The 22,701-nt window shown below is 48.8% G+C and overlaps 10 protein-coding genes across 10 annotated transcripts; 5 read left to right on the forward strand and 5 right to left on the reverse strand.

Annotated features, from left to right (window-relative positions):
- Positions 1–622: 622 nt before the first annotated feature.
- On the forward strand, positions 623–2,995 carry TRV_00392 (tyrosinase; the record flags this gene model as incomplete). Its single annotated transcript, XM_003025406.1, has 8 exons — positions 623–872; positions 932–1,056; positions 1,130–1,381; positions 1,451–1,545; positions 1,623–1,820; positions 1,875–1,996; positions 2,062–2,473; positions 2,569–2,995. The coding sequence occupies 8 exons, from the start codon at positions 623–625 to the stop codon at positions 2,993–2,995; spliced, it is 1,881 nt and encodes a 626-aa protein (XP_003025452.1).
- Positions 2,996–4,762: 1,767 nt separating this feature from the next.
- Positions 4,763–6,580, forward strand: TRV_00393 (C6 transcription factor (OTam), putative; the record flags this gene model as incomplete). The annotated part of the gene is made up of 1 exon (XM_003025407.1): positions 4,763–6,580. One exon carries the CDS (start codon positions 4,763–4,765, stop codon positions 6,578–6,580), a length of 1,818 nt encoding a protein of 605 aa, XP_003025453.1.
- Positions 6,581–7,366: 786 nt separating this feature from the next.
- Positions 7,367–8,104, reverse strand: TRV_00394 (uncharacterized protein; the record flags this gene model as incomplete). Its single annotated transcript, XM_003025408.1, has 1 exon — positions 7,367–8,104. One exon carries the CDS (start codon positions 8,102–8,104, stop codon positions 7,367–7,369), a length of 738 nt encoding a protein of 245 aa, XP_003025454.1.
- Positions 8,105–8,526: 422 nt separating this feature from the next.
- Positions 8,527–9,351, forward strand: TRV_00395 (uncharacterized protein; the record flags this gene model as incomplete). The annotated part of the gene is made up of 1 exon (XM_003025409.1): positions 8,527–9,351. One exon carries the CDS (start codon positions 8,527–8,529, stop codon positions 9,349–9,351), a length of 825 nt encoding a protein of 274 aa, XP_003025455.1.
- A 557-nt stretch (positions 9,352–9,908) lies between these two features.
- Positions 9,909–12,380, reverse strand: TRV_00396 (checkpoint protein kinase, putative; the record flags this gene model as incomplete). The annotated part of the gene is made up of 1 exon (XM_003025410.1): positions 9,909–12,380. The coding sequence occupies one exon, from the start codon at positions 12,378–12,380 to the stop codon at positions 9,909–9,911; it is 2,472 nt and encodes an 823-aa protein (XP_003025456.1).
- Positions 12,381–13,279: 899 nt separating this feature from the next.
- Positions 13,280–15,297, reverse strand: TRV_00397 (uncharacterized protein; the record flags this gene model as incomplete). Its single annotated transcript, XM_003025411.1, has 5 exons — positions 13,280–14,230; positions 14,370–14,513; positions 14,563–14,719; positions 14,782–14,883; positions 14,912–15,297. The coding sequence occupies 5 exons, from the start codon at positions 15,295–15,297 to the stop codon at positions 13,280–13,282; spliced, it is 1,740 nt and encodes a 579-aa protein (XP_003025457.1).
- Positions 15,298–15,927: 630 nt separating this feature from the next.
- Positions 15,928–16,717, forward strand: TRV_00398 (uncharacterized protein; the record flags this gene model as incomplete). Its single annotated transcript, XM_003025412.1, has 2 exons — positions 15,928–16,475; positions 16,543–16,717. The coding sequence occupies 2 exons, from the start codon at positions 15,928–15,930 to the stop codon at positions 16,715–16,717; spliced, it is 723 nt and encodes a 240-aa protein (XP_003025458.1).
- A 381-nt stretch (positions 16,718–17,098) lies between these two features.
- Positions 17,099–18,384, forward strand: TRV_00399 (uncharacterized protein; the record flags this gene model as incomplete). Its single annotated transcript, XM_003025413.1, has 4 exons — positions 17,099–17,234; positions 17,427–17,604; positions 17,670–17,881; positions 17,957–18,384. The coding sequence occupies 4 exons, from the start codon at positions 17,099–17,101 to the stop codon at positions 18,382–18,384; spliced, it is 954 nt and encodes a 317-aa protein (XP_003025459.1).
- A 157-nt stretch (positions 18,385–18,541) lies between these two features.
- On the reverse strand, positions 18,542–19,709 carry TRV_00400 (uncharacterized protein; the record flags this gene model as incomplete). The annotated part of the gene is made up of 2 exons (XM_003025414.1): positions 18,542–19,197; positions 19,250–19,709. The coding sequence occupies 2 exons, from the start codon at positions 19,707–19,709 to the stop codon at positions 18,542–18,544; spliced, it is 1,116 nt and encodes a 371-aa protein (XP_003025460.1).
- Positions 19,710–20,614: 905 nt separating this feature from the next.
- TRV_00401 (uncharacterized protein) lies at positions 20,615–22,391 on the reverse strand (the record flags this gene model as incomplete). The annotated part of the gene is made up of 5 exons (XM_003025415.1): positions 20,615–21,445; positions 21,509–21,867; positions 21,940–22,008; positions 22,109–22,183; positions 22,358–22,391. 5 exons carry the CDS (start codon positions 22,389–22,391, stop codon positions 20,615–20,617), a joined length of 1,368 nt encoding a protein of 455 aa, XP_003025461.1.
- Positions 22,392–22,701: the final 310 nt, after the last annotated feature.

The raw sequence follows: 22,701 nt of genomic DNA on the forward strand, positions 1-22,701 counted from the left end.
CAGCGAGTTGTAACCTCAATTTCAGACAACTTAAGAGAGTTCGTTCGCTTCTTGACAGCTCTTTTTCTCCACAGCCCTTAGCCACTACTAAACGAGATAGTCACATATTGGACATCTTTGCCGTGCGTACCTTGCCGCCACGACGATCTTCCAAAGCGGCGCGTCCACGGCCGAGAAGGGGGTATTTTTAGCGCCTCAGGCAGGGGTAAAAAAAGGGCTGCTTGCATTCTTTCTACAACGCCGAAAGCCTCACATATACCAATAATATCTTTAAGCCCCGAGAAGCAGACGCTTTTCTTCCCGGCTCGTCATTGGGGTTAAGACATCCGAGCCTGCAGTTGGGTCGAGACCGTTACCGTCCGTCCTTCGAGTACTTGATCTCTTGGATTTCTCTCTTTTCTTTATTGTTATTATTATTTGACACGTTCTCTTCCCTCTTTTTTATCTGGCAAATTTGCATTCCTTCTCCTTCGTTCAACATTCCTTTCTCTTCACCACAATCGTTACCTTCCCTTATATATATATAATATTGACTTGTTTGAACCACTTTCGTTCATCAGCATTCACCTACCCATCCTGCGTTGAGATTTTCCAGCTCCTAAAGGGGCTATAGTTATCTCAGATGGCCGCTTCACTATGGAAGGGGCTCGCTGTCCTTTACTTTCTTCTTTGCACAGCTATACCAGTATTTGCAACTGTCACAATCAAGGGTGTCCAAGAAGGTGTTAACCAGGGTACTGGCCAAAGACCTGCCCGACAAAACCTTGCGACTTGGGAGTTTTCCGGGCCGGCTTTCGATCTATATATACAGGCCCTCCGCGAGTTCCAATACACAGACCAAAAGGAACTTCGTAGCCACTACTCTATCGCAAGTAAGTTGCCTCCACGAATACCAACCACCTTCTTTCAACCACTAATACATTGCAATTAGGTGTTCATGGATTGCCGTATGGACCATGGGACGGGGGTGAGACCACTTCCCGACAGCAGGGATACTGCTTGCATGACTCCACATTGTTCCCTCTCTGGCACAGACCTTACTTGGCTCTTCATGAGGTTGGTAGACATAATTAAGATACTTAAAGGACGACGCTGGAATCTACCAATGCTAACACATGGATATAATTAGGAAATGATCTGGACACACGCTCAGAAAATTGCCGCTTCTTATCCTGAGAAAGACCGTGCCAAATATGTCACTGCTGCAAAGACCCTCCGGATTCCATACTGGGATTGGGCCAGCAACCCTGATATTCCGCGCTCTATGACTACCGCCAAAATTAATGTAAACACTCCTACCGGCATGCAGAGCATCGACAACCCTCTGTATCAGTACAAGTTTGACCCCTCTGTAGAAAAGGGGTTCCCAGAAGGGGATTCGGTAAGTTTGATAATAGTCACCCAATCGATTTTCAGGGCCTCTGGCTGACAATATTTAATTTCATTACAGTTTACATCCAACCCCCATTCTACTCGATTCCCCGACGCGAACGGTGAATCTCAAAATGACCGAGCCACCAGGGCTATGAGATCAAATGGTGCATCGTAAGGCCCACCAATTGAAATATCCCCGCCATGTTATTCTGGTTCCAGAAACTAACCGTCTTATCTTTCCTATCTAGCCTCCGGTCAAGCATCTACCAACTCCTAAGCAGTGAATCGGATTATAGCACTTTTTCAACCCAAGCATTGCCAGACCGTAGCGGATATAACAATGTTGAAACTGTGCACGGCTATGTCCATGGCCTGGTTGGTGGTCAAGGCCACATGACTTATATCCCATGGTCTTCTTATGATCCAATTTTCTGGCTTCACCATGCGTCAGTTCGCCCATAAAGTGATGCTTGACTGAATTTGAGGCTAACACCTAATAGAAATGTTGATCGACTCATCGCCCTTTGGCAAGCCATCTATCCTGATTCATATGTCGCACAAGTACCCAACGGCGGCGGCGCGTATATGACTGAGCGAGGAACTGTGGAGGATGGAAACACACGTAAGTGCCGTAACTGTAGGCAACATTATCGTGACGCATAGCGCTAACTTTTACAATACATATAGCTTTGTACCCATTCCATGCTGATGACAGCACATACTACACTGCCAACTCTGCACGGTACACCAAGACTTTCGGGTACACCTATCCCGAAATTGAAGACTGGGGTGTCAGCAAGGCCGATCTCCAGAAAAATGTTCGACGACGTGTTAATGAACTATATAATGATCCTTCCAAACAAGCCGCGAAGCGGTCCACCATCCATCGTCGTGCACAGAGATACGATTCGTACATCCAAGGAAGCAACAAAAGCCAATCGCCAAGTACCACGGAATCCCGCTTTGAGGCTGTACTGGACGATGCGTTTGATATGGTTGAAGCCATTGGTGACTCTATCAGCCAAAGCTTGGATCGATTTGACGAATGGGGTGTCAACAACATGAAGAAGCAGTGGGTTATCAAAATCAGGGTTAACAAGTAAGTCTATAGGGGGAACACTGTATTCGATCTGCGGATTTAAGGGTACTGACGCTTAAAACTCAAATTAGGAGCGCTGTAGGCAAGCCCTTTAGCATCCACTTCTTCATGGGAAACCCACCAAAGGACTCGAATACCTGGCGTTATGCACCCAATCTGATCGGCTCATATGGAACATTCGTTCACGGAATGGGTATGCCAAACCCTAGCATGGTTGGCGGAGAGGTGCCGCTTTCTCCAGCCCTCGCTGCTCTTCTTTCTACCAGCACCATCCTTGGCTTGGATGACACCGTGGTCGTCCCTGTCCTCACCAAATTCCTCACTTGGAGAATTCAGGATCAAGATGGGAAGGTCATTCCCACTGAGGATGTTGCTAAGTCCAACGGTGGTAAAGGACTTGAGATCCGCGTTGCTAAGCGTGATGTTCAGCCCTTGACTAAGGGTGACCTCGATAACTTCCCTCAGTTCGGAGAGTGGGATATGTATGATAGCATTACCAAGGGGAAGGTAGGGGGCTATTAACGCTACAACCATGGACTAGCCAGGACGATGCTCCAGTGTTGAATTGATACCAGAATGCCTTTTCCCTCTTGCCTCATTTCTATCCACTTCCCTTCCCTGCGCCCACCCCCCACCTTTCTCTTCTCTTTTTTTTTTTTTCTCTCTGCTGGCTGTTCTCCATCCTTGGATTCTTGCATTTCTTCGGTCTTGTGCCATTGAGTTGGCACCATGCATTTGTTCGTTTCAGTATATAATACAATGTGTTCCAGCCTAATTTTCGGCATCTAAAATATCGTGGCTGGCTAGGGTATTTGTTGTTACGTCAATTCCACTATACTAAAAATAGAAATGTTTTTAAGCCTCAAGGTTTGGATAAGGTGGCCTGTGTGTAACTCCAAATTCCATCTGATAACTTTGATTGGACATCACTCTGCTGACTTAGCTATCCAGCGGCGACTCTCAACATCTTTCCCTCCAAGCGACATCCACCGTTTGCAGGGGTCGGGACGCTATTATGTACCAAAAATTAGATAATCCTCGGCCGCTCACTGGACATGGAGACATCCCAGCTGAAAGTGCAGAGAAATTCACCCAATAAGAGGAGCTATGCTTATCTTCTCCAATTACAACTGTTACATTCCGAAGCACAGCTCCCTGTAAAATATCCTTAGGCACCGCTTTTGTACCATAGCTCCGGTAATTAAATTAAAACAACTATGATGAAACTTGCTGCAGATGCATGGGCCGTTAGGAGATATTTCCTCTTACGTCCATCATATTGTTGTTCAACCCTAATGGCCGGTATTCATTAATAATGAAAATTGGGGAGACATTGTTTGCTCAAGAGCCCGTGCGGGATCAAAACGAACGAGTTCCAAAAGAATAAACAACAAAAACCCAAAAAAAAAGACGCCTCGAGTTCTGACCGAATATATTTTGGAAGAATTTGAAATTCGACGTATTATTCCCGCCTTATCTACCCTATTATTTCCTTCGATTTGCTTCTCGCGCTCCTACTGCCCGTGATTGCGCTGAATGGTTGACGAAACGCCCTATTTCTTAATCAAACAACAGTGGCCAGCCTTAGCTGAAAAAGTTTCGCGTATATGAGATATTAATTAGCCAGACAAAGCGTTGATTCCAACTCCGCCTTTCCTTATCTCGTTATCAGTTCTCAGGAGATCATACTCTCAGTAAGGGAGAATTTATACCCGTCGTAAATGAGCCACTAGAAAGGTTGGAACACGCAAGAGTACATGCTATCGCTGTGGACAAAGACGTGAGTGGAAGGGATCGAGATAGCCGGTAATACCGGTTTATCTTCGACCTACCATGGCCACAGCAACCATTATCAGTTCCTTACGGTCTATTCGGCCTCAGTCCAGTCGTTCAACAAGCCGAGAGGAAATACCAAATCGACAACAACACCACCCATCCATAACACGGCCACGGCATTCGTTCCCTGTCTCAGAACTTGGGACGTCTCCATTTCCTGCTAAAGGTGTTGAAACGAGTGCGTGCGATGCTTGTTATCAGAAAAATGCTCCTTGCGCTATGAAACGAGATGCTAGTATATGTTATGCGTGTGATTCCAACCACCAGGAGTGCACATTCTACATAAGTAATCAAGCAGGAAAGCGGAAACACGACAACCCGAGTCTAGGGGCTGCCAACTGTGTAAAGAGGTAGCTCTCCATTCATGCCTAAAACTTTCATACCCCACACCCCGGCACAGAGAGAGGGAGAAGCCTTACTAGAACTGATTGCTAATATAAATATCTATTCTCCATGCAAAATTATAGGCAAGCAAGGGACGATTTGCCATCCCCAGTGTCTGAAATTATGACAGGATACCCGCGGCGACTATCAGTAAATGCCAATGGCTCAAGCGAGATACCATCATCAAACCTCGGTAAAACGATGTCCCCCAAGATAGGACCATTATTCCTGAACTTTCTCCCACCAAATTGGACCGACAACAGCCAGATAGCATCAGCTCGGATTCAGTTATTCTCAGGTGAAGGCGGTTCCAACAGACAAGATGTTTCCGTTGTATCGCTGGAAGCTGTGGAAAATCTGGTCACCCCCTTTGGACCAACTTTGTTGGAGAAATACTTTCGACATTTTCATCCAACATTTCCAATTATAATGGAGGGCGGTTTCCGAAGCTCGTACAAAGAAAGGAATGGCATCTCGGCTCTCCTTCTGGGAGCTATGTACTTGGTAGGCTTGAAATGGCTAGAACCAGAGTCCGGGGTACAAACATTGCGTCCGCCAGATGCCATAGGGCTTGAGGCTTTGGTTTGTAGGAATCTAAACGAATCCCTTTCAAGGCCTGGCCTGGCCACGGTTCAAGCTGGCCTGCTTCTCTCGCAAAAATCCTCGCTCTTTACACCCAGGTTGATGGCCCAGTTGGTGACAGCAGGGTTCGATTTGGGCCTGCACCAAGACTGCTCTACATGGCAGATACAATGCTGGGAAAAGGGGTTGAGGAAAAGGCTGGCGTGGGCTTTATATATGCAAGATAAATGGTGTGCATTAGTGCATAGCCGGCCGTCACATATATTCGCGTCCAACTGGGCAGTAAAGGACTTGACCATAGATGATTTTGAAAATACCACTCGTTCGGCAGCCTCAGCTGCTTCTTCTGCTTCTATTACTACCCTTTCATCCCTTTCTAGCCATAAGTTTGGGTGTCTGTTCTTCCGTCAGTTCGTCAAGTTGACTCGCATCTTATCTGATATCATCGAATCATTCTATACCCTAGAAGCTACCCAACAGTTATCTGCATCTCACGAGAACGGCACCCATATTATCCTATCAAAAGCGAAACCCCTTCAGATTCAACTAAAGGACTGGTTTAGCCAATTGCCTGCTGAATTGAAAGTAGACACTGACTGCGGCGTGGAGGCTGGCCCGAGCGGTGGCATCCATCTGGCCTACTTTGCAACAGAAATCATGCTTCACAGGTGCATTGTCCGGTCCCTGTCGCCAGATACAGCCGATCAGTATCTTACGCACATATGTCGGTCTGCAGCAAAGACTCGTCTCATATCTGCCATGGAATTTGTAAACCGACTAAGACCCATTCACCTGCGAGCATTCTGGCCTGCTGCCGCAATGAGCAATTTCGCCCTCATCGGAGCATTTGGAATTTTACTGCAAACTACAGCACCGACTCAGGAGGAGGAAGAGTTCTATAGGTCCCGGCTACGAGAATACCGATGGACCCTGAGTGTGAGCAGAAGAGATGCAGGCTTTTTGGACTTTGCAATAGATACCCTGGGAGAGGTAACCAAACTTGTGCGCAACCAACCTCAAAAGCCGGCATTTCAAGAGTTCATGAACCACTCGTTTCTCTATCGTCCGCCAGACTCTGGTCTCATTAACCGTCTGGACTGTCATTCTGGTGTCCGTCTCCGTGAGCAGTCTATGGCATCCAGCCCTATATCACAGCAGGGAGATGCATATAATGGCTCGGATGAATACGAGAATCTCCCAGGATGCACCAGGATGCACTCTCGATCTAGCCTCCCGGATACAAAATCAGGTTTAATGTCTCCAACTGCATCAGCATCGAGCGCAAGCACCAGCCGTAGACGCTAATGTCTGGATTGTCAAGGACAGGTTGCGTTACCTGGGCGTGAATTGACGTCTTTGGTCACGATAATATGGCCATCTCAATGTAGAATTGATGAGTCCTGGATACCATAGAAGCATTGGGAGCGTTTTTGAGAGGTGGTGAGGGAGGGGGGGGGTTGTTATACTTTGGCGGGTATGCATATCGTGTTTATCATCAAATTGCGGAGGTGTACTGTGATATATACTCTATACTCTACTCACTATGTAAGTAACGGACAATGAAGTCACGGCTTTTTTTTGACCGGCTCGCTTGAAATGTCCGTGTAATCGTCCAGACCTCCATAACACTGAGCACACATACAGACAGGTAGGGGTTCCGAGTTTGCATCCTTGCTCCAACACAGCTCGCAATTTCAAGTTTATGCACTGACTTGCATACTTTCTCTATTTTTATCAAATCCAGGTTTTTTTCTCCATAACGCCAGATTTCAAAACACCAACCCCCTCCCCCATCCCGTGTCTGAGGCAGGTTTCAGGATTTTACTTCCAACTGGTTTGCGGGCAGCGGGGTCGAAGACACGAATACGCGGATAGGATGTGCCGTTATATACCCGACAGGGAATACAAACAGAAACAAGAATACCACACAGCTCCAGCTACCAGATGGAGATGACACGGAGAATCGACACCGAAGGGGGGAGAAAAACAAAAGAGTGACAGAATACAGAAGGGTATATCAAACAAGTAGGACACTGTATGATGTGTTAGTTAGTATGTAGACTATTTTTGAAGGTACTTGCCGGAATAAACTTACGCATTAACACATCCGTCATTCTCGCAGTTATTTGTAATTTGTGCCCATTTACCCCATACCACCTTTCCTCCAGTGGTGACAAGCCCTAGCTCGGACACATTGACTTCGATGATCGTTCCTTTCGTCAAAACTCCCAGTTGTGTATACATCGGGCTTTGCGGGTTCTTTTTCACACTAATAATGGGCAGTTGGACAGTGACTGCAAGTTCTGGGTGAGTAACATTTGCTTTTTTGTATCGGAGACCCATAGGGCGAATGAATCGTTCGTATTTGACCGGTCGACGGGTGAAATCAGCTCCAACGAAGGTAGGCTTGGTTACCATTCTCTTCCACCCTTTTTTCTGGATTTTCTTTCCCGTCTTGACAACTTTGAACATCTCCTCTTCACTTATACCCTTGACTTTGGGTAACGGAACGGAGAACTTCGCTGCCTTCTCAGCACGTTTATCTTTGATGGCACTGGATAAAGCTTTCGCAGTGGTAGGTTGAGAGCGATCAAGAAGATAATTTGGTAGTGGTGTGGACGACGGCTCGCTTGGTTCGCCTGATGACTTGACATTCCGTTCCTCTTGCGCTTTGATGCGTTTTCGCATCTGGATCTTTTCTGCATGACGTTTCTTATGAAAGAGCTTGGCTCGCAGGCCTTTGAGGTTTTGGGAGTCCTGTGATTGCTTGTGCGATTCACGGGCAATACGTTTTCGGGTCCGCTCCTCGTGGTCGAGGCTGTATTCCATGTTAGCCAAAGCACAAGAACTGTCCCATGAAGGCGCCCCGCTTGAGCCTTTAGATCAATCTACTGGTATAGCGCATGCCCCAGCTTGAAGAAATGTTATAACATACCGGCGACCATGTTGCTTCTGCCATCTTTCGATATACCTGCACGCAGTGACATTAGTTATATATACCGTGGAGGGAGGGAACCTGGAGCACGAACTCGTTTTGAGGCTATCAAATAAACAATATTAGTAATTTTATCCAGAATATATTAAACGCATCAGAGAGCAGAGATATCGTCAACTTACCATCTTGGACTCTTGGTGCCGTCCTGCGTCTGCTTTACTTTACCCTCTCAGCGGCTTGCTTGAATTTCGTTAAATCAATATTTTTTCCTCTATCGATCGATAAGGGTCCCACGTGATCGTAACTTTGAGATCACATGACATATCTATGCCCGAAATTTCTCTCTACGAAAACGAGCGACAACGAAGAAGCAGAAGAGCAGAGACGGTCGATTGCGGATTCAATTGAACATCCACGTCTCCAGCCAGGCGCCGACAAGATGTTCTCAAGGGCTGTTCTGCGGAGCGCTCGTGAACTACGGACAACTTCATCTATTCCTCCAAGTGCATCACTCCTTTTTGCCAGCAATCGATGTCTTCACCAAGCTACGGCCGGCTCCCAATTCAAAGCTACACAGCCCGAAATACCTCCGCAAGGGCAGACACAAAACACTGAACGATTCTCTCATCTTCCCACCGGCTCTATTCCAGAGGTGGCTTCTATCTCGATTCCTTCTGCGAAGCCAGCAGTACCACCTACTTTCACCAGCCCTCTAGAGCTCACACCCGCAATTACGGCCCTTCTCCCCGACCTTGCAACTCAGCCTTCACACTATATAACCGCCCATCTACATGCACGACCATATCTGCTTACGGCGGGTGATACCCTTCGACTACCGTTTCGCATGCCAAATGTCCAAGCCGGAGACGTGCTACGGTTAAATAGAGCGTCAAATATTGGCTCACGAGACTTCACTCTGAAGGGTGCTCCTTATCTGGACGAAAGACTTTTCGAATGCCGAGTGCGCGTAATGGGAGTCGAGGCTGAGCCATTGCGGATCAAGGAGAAGACGAAGAGACGACAGAGACATGTTCAGCGAGTTAAGAGCAAACACAAGTACACTATATTGAAGGTGGTGAATGTCAGAGTCAAGCAGCTTGACGAGCTTCTCGCAGAGGGAGCGAAGATAGTGGGCCAGTGAAGTGCAGGTCCAGCCTTTGAGCATTTGTATGTCCATTAGACAAGGGGGATATTATACGCCGAGATGCAGCTTGCATCCCGTGCTTTTTGCTAGGTATCAGTCAGGTGTTGGAAACGGCGGGAAGAATACTGATTTTCTGCCTTGTGTATTTTATTAAGCATACTGTACAATATCCCATGTTGGAAGGTTTTCATCCTTTACACTTCTGTGACGAATAAATTATTATCTTAATAAAATCCATGAGGAGTTAAAACGTCGACGTAAAAAAAATATGAGCGAGAGAAGCAAAGTAGGTATACAGAATCATTATTGTAAGTTAAATGAAAAGTCCGTAGCGGCGTGGTGGTATAAGCGATCCCCAATAATAAGCAAAAACAGAGAGGATATAGAACTATAAAACAAGTCAAGTCGAACAAGGCTCCAACGCAGCAGTAAATCCCAAAGCCACCAACTACTCCTGGAAATGAATACATCACGTAGCAGACCAATTGAACTCCAGCATCAAAAGTATCCCAATCTTTTTATTAAAACAAGCCAGTGGAATAAGCACAGAGAACTCATGAATTGTATCCCTGTTCAGCTGAGGCCTGCAGCTTCTGGAAGAGCCCGGCAGACCATCCAATTACTTCTTCGTCCTTTGGGATGCCATGTAAGCGGCAATGACTGACTATCTTCGTCATTGCCATTCCAAGAGCTTCCTGAGTGACGGGCACAGCGCCCTCGGGGTAAGCGGGTGGATATATAAAAGGATCTGACCTATCCAAAAGCTGCGTTGTGGTTGGGCGGAGGGTAGGATCTCTTTGAAGGCACTTCTTGAGAGTGCGGATGAGGCTGGGTGGAATGACTGCACCACCAACTCCAGTAGAAGGGTATTCAATCGCCACTTTCGGGTTGGCAATACATAGGACGCGTTCCATTTGTTTTGCCAGATGGCCAAAGGGGGCGCGGCCGTATGCCATTTGGTATAAGATACAGCTCAGGCTCCATACATCACTGGGCTTTCCGATTTTCATTATCTTACCAGCGGAGGATGGAAGACCAATGGTAGCATTGTAGTCAATGATGGCCTCGGGGGCCATATAATTCGGGGTACCAACTTGATGTTCTCTGTGGACGTTGACGGTGTGATCCTCGATGGTATCAGCAATGCCAAAATCAATCAATTTTAGCTTCCCTTTCACCAAGAGGAAGTTTGCTGGTTTCAAATCGGCGTGGACAATGTCATACTCGTGTACTGCCTGCACACATTCCAGCATTTCCTTCCAATAAAACCGTGCAAATGCCGGGTCAAAGACCGAGTCCTCCGCATTTACTTTCAGTCTTATCACAGTGTGGAGGTCGGATTCTCCCATTTCCATGAGGACGCTAAGTGTCTCCTTTTCTTCGTTTATCTCATAATCAAGTAGTCGTACTACTCGTTCGACCTTCTCCAGCTTTTTGAGCAAATCAATCTCGCCCTTGTATCCTGCAAGGTTCGTTGGATCGACATGTTCTAGATTTACCCTCTTCAGAGCAAATATTTTGCAATTTTCTGCCATAACTCTATACACTCGCGAGCTTCCACCCCGACCAATACAGTCTAGTCGGGTATACGCCTTATGATTGACAGTCACTATTGCTTTCTTGCGTCGAGAGCTCGACGAGGACGCTGCCCCTGCTGCTGCTGTAGCCGTTTCAAGCACAGTCATCTTTGGGGGAGGAGGAGGTGCTCTATGAGGAGTTGGGACATTGGTGCTCATGCTTCCTAGTGGTTTTCTATCAGGATCCTGCGGCGTGGACTTATGTGAATGCCGGTACAGATCTTGTTTAATGGCTGGCTTGTCGACTCTATCAAGCATGTCAAAATGTTGGGCTTTGGATTTCTTGAAAGTTGGTGGTGGCTCATTTTCTTGTTCACGATTTGCAGGAAATTGGGATGGTGGAGGAATATGATACGACTGAATGTCAGCGGGAGGCACTGACTCCTTTGGGTTTGACCTTGACATCACCCCAAGACCTGGGGTTGGGTATACAGGGCTCGATACACGGGGAGCTTTTGGCTTGCTTTCCCTGTTATACGACCCATCGTGGTAAGGCGGTTGATGAGGTGGAGTATGGATTTCCACTGGAGAAGGTTGTCGCTGATCCAATCCGGCAGGCGAGTGTTTTCTGCCTACAGAGTTTTCCAAGGCTGCTAATGAAGGGCTGTGTCCTTGCAGTCTTTCTCCCCTTTCAGCATCTGAATCTCCTGCTTGTTCCTCGTTCTCGAAGCACTGTCGCTCTTCGCTGCGTCGAGGTAGCATTCCTCTGCGGGCAGGGCCATTCAAAAATTCACCGGTCAGCTTCCCCACACGCTTCACCCGAATCGAGCTTTGCATTCCCACAACCTCGTCACTTTTCCTTGGTCTGAACATGCTTCGTGGCCCTGCCCTCTCGCCAGAAACACCGGCATGATCCTTGGATGCATGAGTCCTATGCCTTAGAGGAGAGTGCGATTCGTATTGACTCTCATCATGTTTGGTCCTGTACTCACGATCAGGTGAAGCTCTTGGGGACGGGGTTTGATTGCTTGACCGAGACCGTGGTACGCGGACCACGCGCTGTCGAGGAGCTGGGGTAATAAGGTCGCTTCCATCGTTTCTGCTAGTACTCGTAGCACTGGAGGCGCCTCCTTGGCTTTCGCCTTTTCGCGAAGATGATGAGGTTTCACTACCGCGAGGTGAATTCCCGTCCCATTTCCTGCTGGACGAATCTTTTTGTAGTATTGAGGCTCCATTCCTCTTTTCCTTGGGTAGGGAGTCCGTGAGGATAGCGAGAACAGACTTGCTAAAGGCAATGGGTTCTGGAGCCTCGTCATCTGAACTATCGCCAAGCGCGATGGTATCTGCATGCGCCGCGCGAGATTTCGTGTCTGTCCTCGATTGTAGTATGCTCGGGTGTTCTGAATTGTAGTTCCATTGCGATCCTGTCTCGTAGCTTGGGTGGGATGCGACGCGTGAACTGGGAACAAATCTGCGGTGGCCCGTCGGCAACGGGGTCGGAGAAGCCATGACAATCAGTGTATACTGGATGCTGTATGCATCGATCGATAATTCCTTGCGGTTTCCTGTCTCCTCTGCCTTTGCGTAGAGCGGTCGACGTTGTTCGTCGTGGAGCCTTTTTCGAGGTTTTCCTGGAAGTTGATGTTGAGGACGCTCACGTGAACGGCGGTAAACGAAGCGTTTCCACAGCAACAGCGCCAAAGTTGCTATCAAAGAGGATACATAGATAGGACGGTAGGGGGCGATATATAGCAGGGCGTATGATATAAATTCACAGCTTACTGACTTGGGGAGGGCTACAGGTCGCAGGGCGATAGCAGTACGCTAGGTAGTTACTTGGATTTTGAACTTATGGTATTGCGGGGGCCTTACAAATGGCGATACAGTGCATCCATTCCCTAGATGATCTTCCGAATAAAGACAGTAGCAAATGGGCGAATAAAGATAGAGGAAAAGACATAGCTAGCGCCTGGATGGTGAGAAGAAGCAAGGGAGAAGCCCTTGGCTAGGCGAGCAAGAGTACGACTGAACAAGCACTGCCATCGTTGTGCTCACCGAGTGGTTAGGATGCTTTGGTAGCCGCCTTCTCTGCACTCATCCTCCGCATGGCGATGACTTTCTCCTTGAGAAGCCGTTCTCGAAGCTCAGTCGAGGTAAGCCGTGATGCAGGACGCTGTGATGGACGCTGTCAAATACCCAGTCAGCAGTCCGGATAGGAAGATAGCATGTTCATGCATATAAAACACCGTTGATAAATTCCACTGAAGGGAAAGGGGGTAAACAATACCAACATGTTTATTGACCCACCTCGTCAGTAGCTGGAGGCCTATCCGGTGTGTCATTATCTTTAGCAGCTTTATCTTGAGCGGGTTGAGGGGAACTTCTGGCAGTTTCTCCATCTGAATCAGCTATTCTCTGTCGCTTTTGAGCAGGTGGTGAAGGGGCAGAACTGTTCTTGCGCGACCTGCGTCCAGCTGGGGCATATCTTTCAATAGATTGATGCCTCCGCCGGCCACTGCGGCTGCGGCTGCGGCTGCGGCTACGTGAGCTGCTCGTCGATGACCTGCTGCTGGTCGACCGCTGTCTTCGGCGGTATCTTCCGCGGCTTCGACTCCGGCTTCGCGTTCGATGGCGACTGCGGCTGCGACTGCGGCTACGGCTGCGGCTAAGCCGGCGGTGGTCGTGACTTCTGCGATCTTTAGCAATATCAGCTCTAGGTACATCACGTCTAGACCCTTGTTGGTACAAAGGGGATCTCCTCCGAGGGCGCCGACTTCTCCGATCACCCTCGCTACTTGACCTCGACGGAGATCGTAATGAAGATGCACGACGGGATCTCGAAGCCCGATTACTAGCAGGGGGTGGAGAGATAGAGCTTCCGCTTCTCGATCTTCTCCGTCTTCTTCTGGACGGCGAGCGGCTTGGGGACCTGGAGTCGTCATCATGGGTCGGGCTGCGGGCTCGTTTCCAGCCACGGTCACGGTCACGGTCACGGTCACCTCTATAAGGTGAGCGAGAGCTGCTGGTCGAACGCCGCCGCCTTCTTTCGGGAGACCTCCTATCCCGTCGACGGTCCCGAACTGGCGAGACAGAGCGTGATGGTGACCGGGACGGCGAAGTAGAGGGCTGTCTCGACGGGCGGCGCCCTCTATGATCATCTCGTCTATAGCTTCTACCACCGCTGGGAACGTAGATATCTGCTCCCCGGCGAGGTGTATCTCGGTAAACCGGTGGGCTTCGTCTCCGTCGATGAGGCGAGGGAGAATCTCTGCTGTCGTACCGATCAGCTCCACGAGCAGGGCCACCGCGGCCTCTTCTGCCACGGCCACGATCCTCTCTCTCTCTCCGCCGGATTCTCTCTAGGTCTCGTTCTCTGGCCTGCTCGGCTTCTGCCCGGCGGCGTGCTTCTTCCGCGGCAGCCTGCGTCTGACAGTTAGCTCACATATATTCCTCGACACGTAGCTAACAAATATCTTAAGAACTATGACAAAAACCAACCTGTTCCTGCATCAACTCCAGCTTCTTCGCCTCCAGCAACTCTTTGGGGACACCTTGGGGGCTATCCTGCGCGCTGAGGCAGAGGTTCCATAGATCCTTGCAGAATTTCGCTGTATCTTTCTCCAGGAAACCGGTAAGATTGATCTGTAGATGTTTTATGTTCGGCTACAACGACACGCACACACGCACACACAGTTAGCCCATCAAACTCAACCCGGAGGAGGGAAACTAGCAAACGAGAATCTGTCTGTCCACGTACAAATCGCGAGCCCTCGAGGAGGTTGAAGCAGAGCTCGATAACGACGTCGTCCTCGTTCCCCAGGATATCAGATATCCGCTCTGCAATCCATCTAGACACGAGACATTAGCACACCGGCCTGGACACAAGGATAATGGACGCTGGCTCACTCACTTCTTCATGACCTCGATGTTGACTTTGGTCATGTCCACCTTTTTCGCAAACTCCGGCGGAAATTTGGTCGTCTTCAGCAGTTTGGCGTCCATGATCGCGGCTCTTGCAGTAGCAGATCCTCAGTAGCCACCGCTGCCGCCGTCTCTGCAACTCCTTTTCGCTTCTGTCTCTTCGCCGCTGCTGCTTGTCTCTGTGGTTATCTTTTTGCTGCCTTTTGGCGCTCTTCGGGATCTGCCATGGAAATGGATTGGATCCATCCACCCAGTTCCATCGATTCCATGTGAGAGGCGGAGAAACAAACGACCGAGAGTTTTCGATATCCCATTCCAGGCTAACTAGATCCGCCATGGAACCAAAGTTACGACTATCAAAACTGCAAAACATCGACAGATCGAAACATCCGCCTTGCTTCTGGCTGAATCCACAGGCAAAGATCTTCTTTGCTCGTATCTCCGGAGAACTGCTATCTGCTTTCTCCATGGTGATTCCCTTCTTATCAAATGGCCATTGCTCCATGACTCGGCCTGCTATAATGCGCATTGGCAAGGCGATGCCTTTTTGGAGCACGCCGAGGACACCTCGCCCGGCCTAGTTCAGCCTCTCAAGCCGTGATATTGCTCTTTGCCGTGCGCACTGCATATCTTGGACCGCAGCATTCCTAGTCTGGCCTAGTCGGGTCACTGTTTGTCTGGGAAACCCTTGCTAGAAGACTGATAGATATACAAAACGAAGGCGTCCAACTTCATGCCCGACATGGTTGTGCTTCTACACAGAACCCCGTATGCCGACTGTACGGCATGATGAATGATACCCCTAAGTGGCCCTTTTGCCATACAAGGCCAAAGCCACGTCGAAATACTCTCCCTGGCAGTCCTCCGTGGAATGCATGCCGGAATTTTGTCCGCAGTTGCGACTTGCTAACCCCTGGATATATACGAGTTGCATGTGTGTAGTGGCGGCTGGATATACCAAGAATATAGGTGCTGTACTGACTGACAGAGAGCGCACCCAGCAATTGAGCCATATTTAATCCAGTTCCCTGTTCTTTTCGTCTTCATATATCTGTGTTTATCTGCAGTTCGTTCATTCATTTTGTCAGACTAGATTTCCCCAACCGGCGATTCCTCTCTTCTTTGTCAACCCAGAATGCTCAAACAAGGTCTATACCATCTCCTGGCTTCCCAGCTATTTGGTGCATTGGTCCTGGCGAACGGTCGTGTGTCTATCGATCAGGCAGAGGGATATGGCAGTCAGCGAGAGTGTTCTCAGAACTTGTGTTTCGAGGGCTCACTCGGTAGCAACCGGATTGGCTCCGAGCTAGGCTGTCATCCTCCCCTTATGGATGACTGTTTCTGTCGCCTGGACTTGCAGGCATCAGCTACGTCTTTCTTGTCATCGTGTGTGAACAAATACTGCGAGAGTAATACCATAGACCTAACTCATGCTATCAATATCTACACGGGATACTGTGCCAATGCCGGATACCCAAGCGGTGGCGCAACCCCATCTTCAAGCTCATCCAGACAGACAACGACCGAAAGTATTGTGTTTATATATCTGAATTTGCATATTCTTCCCCCGATCCGTTTCAAGTCCCGAGTAACTGATTGTTATACTATCAGAAACCCCAACACAGACCCACACTGTGCCAGTTCGCTCCTCTTCATGGGAGACACAACCATCCACCGGCACCAGTAAACGGAGCTCTCTGTCCGTTACTCCCTCTACTGAGCCGACGTCGGGATCCAACTCACCCAATAGCATAAACCCACCTGCAAAAGACGAAGATAAACTACGAAGCGGAGATATTGCAGGCATCGTTGTCGGTATACTCGGCTTCCTCGCAACGGTTGCCGGGGTGTATTTCTCTTATAGGATGCTTAAAAACAAGAAACAGCGCCAGGCAATGTCCCCAGAAGTGGCTTATGTCTATTGAGACATAGTCATGAGCCGATGGACTTGGGTACTATCAGTTTTTAATGCCAGCGTTATAGATAACAAAGTCATACTGGAGTCCACTGCGTTTATTTCTATACAAAATAGCCTTTAATGCCCGATATGCCAATATTTCAGCCATACCACTTTTGACAGCTGAATGCATGACTAGATTAATAAAGTCAACTTATCAAATCCTCACCGCGACAGGTATATCCTCAAGCAAATGGCTTCACTGATAACTGCCACGCATCATTTGTAAAGAGTGTTTCCCGCGAAGAAATCCTGTGCATCAGGATCGTCCCAGCTTCGCCAACACGGCATCCACGTCCATCCGGGCCTGTTGAAGCGCAGCGTCTACTCCACCATTCTGGTAGATGTGATGCTCCTTCATGTTTCTATGCAGTTCAATGAGCTCTGTCGCTCTCTGAACGTCCTGGTTCTGAGACCGGCCATGAGTCTGCTCGACTTTATGGGTGTTGACCAAAGCGAGCGCATCTGCGTGATCCTATGCACCTGTTAGCATCCGCCAGATAGTTAACAAAAAGTCACAGACGACCACATACGCAAGCTCGCAGTGACGCGAGGTCAGAAAGGACTCCGGCAACCTGCATCTGTCGCCTGATTCTGGTATTTGATATCGTATTTAGAATGTTCTTTTGCTCTTTAGCTGTGCTTCTCAATTAAACAGGCTCCGAGCTGCAACCTAGCTGCCAGCGGATCAACTTGTTGCCCGGCATGTCCAGTGGAAGCCCCATGGAAACTTGGCCTCGCCTCGGCAATTGGCTCTCCGCAGCTTCAAGGAGTGAACGAGAAGGCCATTAGACCAGCCATGGCTTCTATCAGGGCAAACTGCAGGAAGATCGTCTGCATAGGCCGGAATTATGCGTATGTTGCTTTATCTCCCTTCTTCTTTGGCCAAACTGCTAACCAGTTAACTAATTCCTTGCCAGTGACCACATCGCCGAATTGAACAACTCCAAGCCGAAGCAGCCATTCTTCTTCCTCAAGCCTCCTTCGTCTCTCCTCATACCAGGGGCCGGTCCCGTCCTTCGTCCCAAGGGCGTCAAACTCCATTATGAAGTTGAGCTAGGCCTGATCATGGGCTCCAGACTGCGAGACCATGACCCAAAAGATGTCAAAGGCGCTTTAGACTCTATTGCAGGCAAGCTATAACTATACAATGCACCAAACAAACATGCTGGCACGAGTTACTCACCTTGGCTTCCATTGTCAATAGGATATGTCGTTGCAATTGATATGACTGCTCGAAATGTGCAGGATTCAGCCAAACGCGCCGGCCTGCCGTGGTCAATCGCAAAGGGCTTCGATACCTTCTCGCCCATCAGCTCACTTATCTCCAAATCAGCCATTCCGGACCCGCATAATGCTACTCTCCATCTTGAAGTTGATGGTGTGTCGAAACAACTGGATAACACGGGGCTGATGATATATAAGATCCCGCGCCAACTTGCTGATATCTCACGTGTGATGACCTTGGATCCTGGCGACTTGGTCCTGACCGGTACGCCCAAGGGTGTAGGGGAAGTGACTAACGGCCAGGTCATGACGGCTGGTATCAGAGTTGACGGGAAGGAGATCGAAGAAGGGCGGCTCAAGGTCATGGTCAAGGACCGAGAAGGAAGATATGAGTTTGCGGAGAACTGATTAGAGATATTGTTACTCGCAACGTCCTCGTCTTCTATTTGACATGAAGGTTTGATCTATTTGTATATATTGTCATTTGTCTCATAACTACTTATCATCTTCAGGGAAAATTGGGATAGACTACCAGACATGTTTCATCCTACGTCCCAGCAGCTTGCTAACCGCTTTCTTCATCTGTCGGCCAAACAACCGAAATTACTCGCCGTCTCTTTTTCTTCCTTCCCTCCGTCGGCTTTACCGCTATCATTTCTGCTTCTTTATCTATACCATCTTTGTGTCTGTCTAGTCGTCTGACCACTTCCCCGAACTTGGTGCATGTCCAACGGTCGTACTTTTCAGGCATTTCTTTGGCCACCAGCCTTCGCAGGAGCGGATCGTTTAACCCTTTCCACAGAGCCATTGCTACCTGGCTCTCATCATACCCCAAGGTTATATATGCCGGGCCCAGCTCAAGAAAGTCTGATAGAAGAATCGGCCCCTGCATAATTAACTCAGGAGGGTCCGGATGGGTATCATTTCCTGTGTGTACTAGGCGGTCAGTACCTCTTGTGTCAATATCGATATTCACTGCGTTCCTGGGCTGCACCAGTGGTTTTTCTATCGAGGTACAGGGGAGCGTTGATAGTGGCTGTACATCGTCCTGCCAAACAATGACCGGTTGTGTTTCACGCTGAGGCAGAGGGTTTGGCTCTACCAATGTAGACTGCTCTGTTTCAGGATTTAGGCATGCTTCTTCCTGTAAAACCGGTGACAATGATCTCTGTCTCGGTTGCAAGATATCAACCTGCTGCTGCTGCTGCTGCTGTCTTGATTCTATACCGAGTCAGGCATATTCTATATGATACCATTTCAACCAACAACTTACCAGCAACAGCCACCTTGAAAGCTTCAACAATCTCATCCCTAAGCCTCCCAATTTCCTCCCGAACCATCTCACTCGTCATCTCATAGTCTCTGGCGAAAGCGGTGCTCAACCTCTCATCAATAATACCGAGCTTTTCGCTCAGCCTATCCTCTACTGACCTCACCACCTTTTCAGCCTCTGCAGCTCTATCACGTCTCAATTGCTCAATCTCGGTCCTCAGATGGTTAATTTGCCCTGTGAACGCGTCTAGTTTAGCCAGAACCGAGTCATTGATTACCGCGATGGAAGACTTCAGTGATGATTCTAGTTCTAATATCTGGGTGGAGAGTGCGTTTTGTTCACGGTGAAGCTGATGGGCCCAGAGGAGGGAGGCCGGGGAAGAAACGTTTGGGTTCTTCGGAGATTGTTTTGACTGGATAACTGGTGCTAGGGAACTCGGCTGTCGGCCTTGAGATGACATTGTTGATGGTATGGGAGCTTATTGGCATCTATGGTGAAGCGGATGGAGAAAAGTAGAGAGTGTGAGTTGTAGGTATCTAAGTACCTATGAAACTCCACCCATATGAGAACCTCAAGACATCAACCACCGTTTTACGTGCAGCAGTGCTAGAAGCCACGAAACAAGGGTACAGGTATCTCAGTGCGAATAATAGATGAAAGAGAAGATAAGTCAACTCCCATTTTTAGCTCTATCTATAGCAGAACGCACAAACATGCAGTATCGACTCGGTTGGGCAAAAAGGGGGAATCAGCAAGCAAAAGAAACCAAGACACCGTAAGATAACCACATAAATCATCATCTTAAGCAATTTCAGGCCCCCTCTTCTCTCCTTTTTTTCTTCGGTCTCTTCTGTCATTAGCCAGGAAAACATTTTGTATGGCCTGCAGCTTCATGCCTGGTGCCTTTTGCTCGTGTAGTGAAAACCCCTATTTGCCGGAATCAATCAGGGTAGCGCCATGGGTAGGAAAGAAGTAAGAGATGAAGGGAAATAGTAGAGAGATTCTCCTCGCAGGCTTGTATTCCTCCCAGAAAATTTATCGGGGAGGAATAGCATGTCGATGCAAGGAGAAACAAACTGGAGGAATATCAGATACATGGACAAAAAAAAAAAAGGAAAAAACTGGCATTTTGAAAGGATAGCACACAAATGAGACACGGGCGACGCCCTCGAGACAAAGGAGTTGGATCGGCATACATTAACAGACCTATTCCGCCACACCTCTCATGTCGAAAGCCTTCGAAAAGGAATCATCAAGCCATGAAGAAAAGATTTTTTGAGAAGCAATGAAACTTTTGTACTGAACAACATGACTGCCAGTAGTACCCGTCATTCAGATTCAAAAGGCCGTCAAGAAACAGTGACATCATTCGTCGGAGATACCGTAAGGGAAGGGCATGATTGACTCTAAAGATGAAAGAAAAAAGGAGTTCTGGAAAGGGGTGGGTATGCCGAAAGTGAAAAAAAGAGATGTGATTAGATAAGATCTAGAAAGATAATTGTTAGTCTTTTTCCTCTGTCTGCGTCGCATGGAATTGGAAGGAAATAGCTTACCAGCAACGTTCATGGGCATCTCCTCAATCTGGGTGCTGTAGAACTGCTCGATCTCTCTCATCATGCGGACATCATCAGCAGTGACGAAGTTGATGGCAACACCCTTTCGGCCGAAACGACCACCACGACCAATACGATGGATGTAGTTCTCACGGTTAGCAGGCAGGTCGTAGTTGATAACCAAGGAGACCTGCTGAACGTCGATACCACGGGCAAGGAGATCGGTGGCAATGAGGACACGAGAAGAACCGGAGCGGAACTCCTTCATGATGACATCACGCTGGGCCTGCTCCATGTCTCCGTGCATGGCGGAGACGGTGAAATCACGGGCCTGGAGCTTGTCGGTAAGCCAGTCGACCTTCCGGCGGGTGTTGCAGAAGATGACAGCCTGGGTGATGGTAACGGTCTCGTAGAGATCGGAGAGGGTGTCGAGCTTCCACTCTTCCTTCTCAACAGCAATGTAGAACTGCTTGATACCTTCAAGGGTAAGTTCGGCCTTCTTGACCAAGATGCGGACGGGGTCACGCATGAACTTGGTGGTGACCTCCAGGACGTCTGGGGGCATGGTAGCCGAGAGAAGGACGACCTGGGTGGACTGGGGCAGGAATTGGAAGATGTCGTAGATTTGCTCGGTGAAACCACGCTATCACATGCGTTAGCAATTAAAAGAAAACACTCTCAAGCTTAGATAACTAGGGTAACTAACAGAAAGCATCTCGTCGGCCTCGTCGAGGACGAACATCTTGATGTGGTCGGTCTTGAGGACACGGCGCTGGATCATGTCGTGGACACGGCCGGGGGTACCAACGACGACCTGGGGGCCGTCCTGGAGGGCCTTCATGTCCTCACGGACGTTGGTTCCACCGATACAGGCATGGCAGTCGACGTTCATGAAGTCACCAATGGCGACGACGACCTTCTGGATCTGCTGGGCCAACTCACGGGTGGGAGCGAGGATAAGGGCCTGGCAAGCCTTGAGGTTGGTGTCGACCTTCTGCAGGGCCGAGATAGAGAAAGTAGCAGTCTTTCCAGTACCGGACTGGGCCTGGGCAATGACGTCGGAGCCTATATAAGGGCGCATTAGCGGACGGCACAACACGCGGGAACAGCTATGCGAGCTGGTGGTGGAAAACGTACCCTTGATGACTGGCATGATAGCACGCTGCTGGATAGCAGACGGGCGCTCGAAACCGTATGCATAGACACCTGGAGGTTTCGTGAGTCAGTTTGATGCGGCTCACTCGCTGCCTCGCTCATCTCCCCTCCCCCGCGCGGGCACGAGTCGGGATGGATTGTCACCACATACCTCGAAGCAACTCGCTGTTGAGGTTCATAGCATCGAACGAATCTGTGACTTCGTCATAGTTGGACTCGATCTGGCCTGTAGTCGCGAGTCAGCAATGCGTAATCCTTGATGGGTGAAATTTTCACTGCGCTGCACGGCTCCGTTGCTGGAGGCTCGCCACAGCCCCCCTCCCCCCGTCGCAACCAGAGCCAAACCAGGCGTGAAGCCGCAGTGAAGAGGGAAAAGAAGACATCTCTCGGTCCGTCTTACCATCAGGAATCTCCTCAAGTCCCTTGTCAGCCATGATTGCGGTTATAGGAATAGAATGACCACGACGTGAGAGTCTGTGGTCAAGTTCGGAGGGGTCGAAAAGGACGACGAGGCGCCGGCGTGGAAGCTGAGTATTAAGATAGAAGACTAGAAACCTGGTGCTCTCTTGAAAGCACCGTCTGGATTTCTAGTGGTGAGTGTCTTCTCTTTTGCTGTCGACAGATAATTACTATCTGTGTTAGTTGTTGCTGGTTGCTGGTGTAGTTGGTGGTTTTGTGTGTGTGTGAAAGATGAAGTTGAAGATTTTTTTTCCGTCAACTTTTTTTTTTCTTCTAAAGTCGTCT

Source organism: Trichophyton verrucosum (genome assembly GCF_000151505.1).
Source record: "Trichophyton verrucosum HKI 0517 chromosome Unknown contig00029_1.f1.exp, whole genome shotgun sequence".
Taxonomy (NCBI): domain Eukaryota; kingdom Fungi; phylum Ascomycota; class Eurotiomycetes; order Onygenales; family Arthrodermataceae; genus Trichophyton; species Trichophyton verrucosum.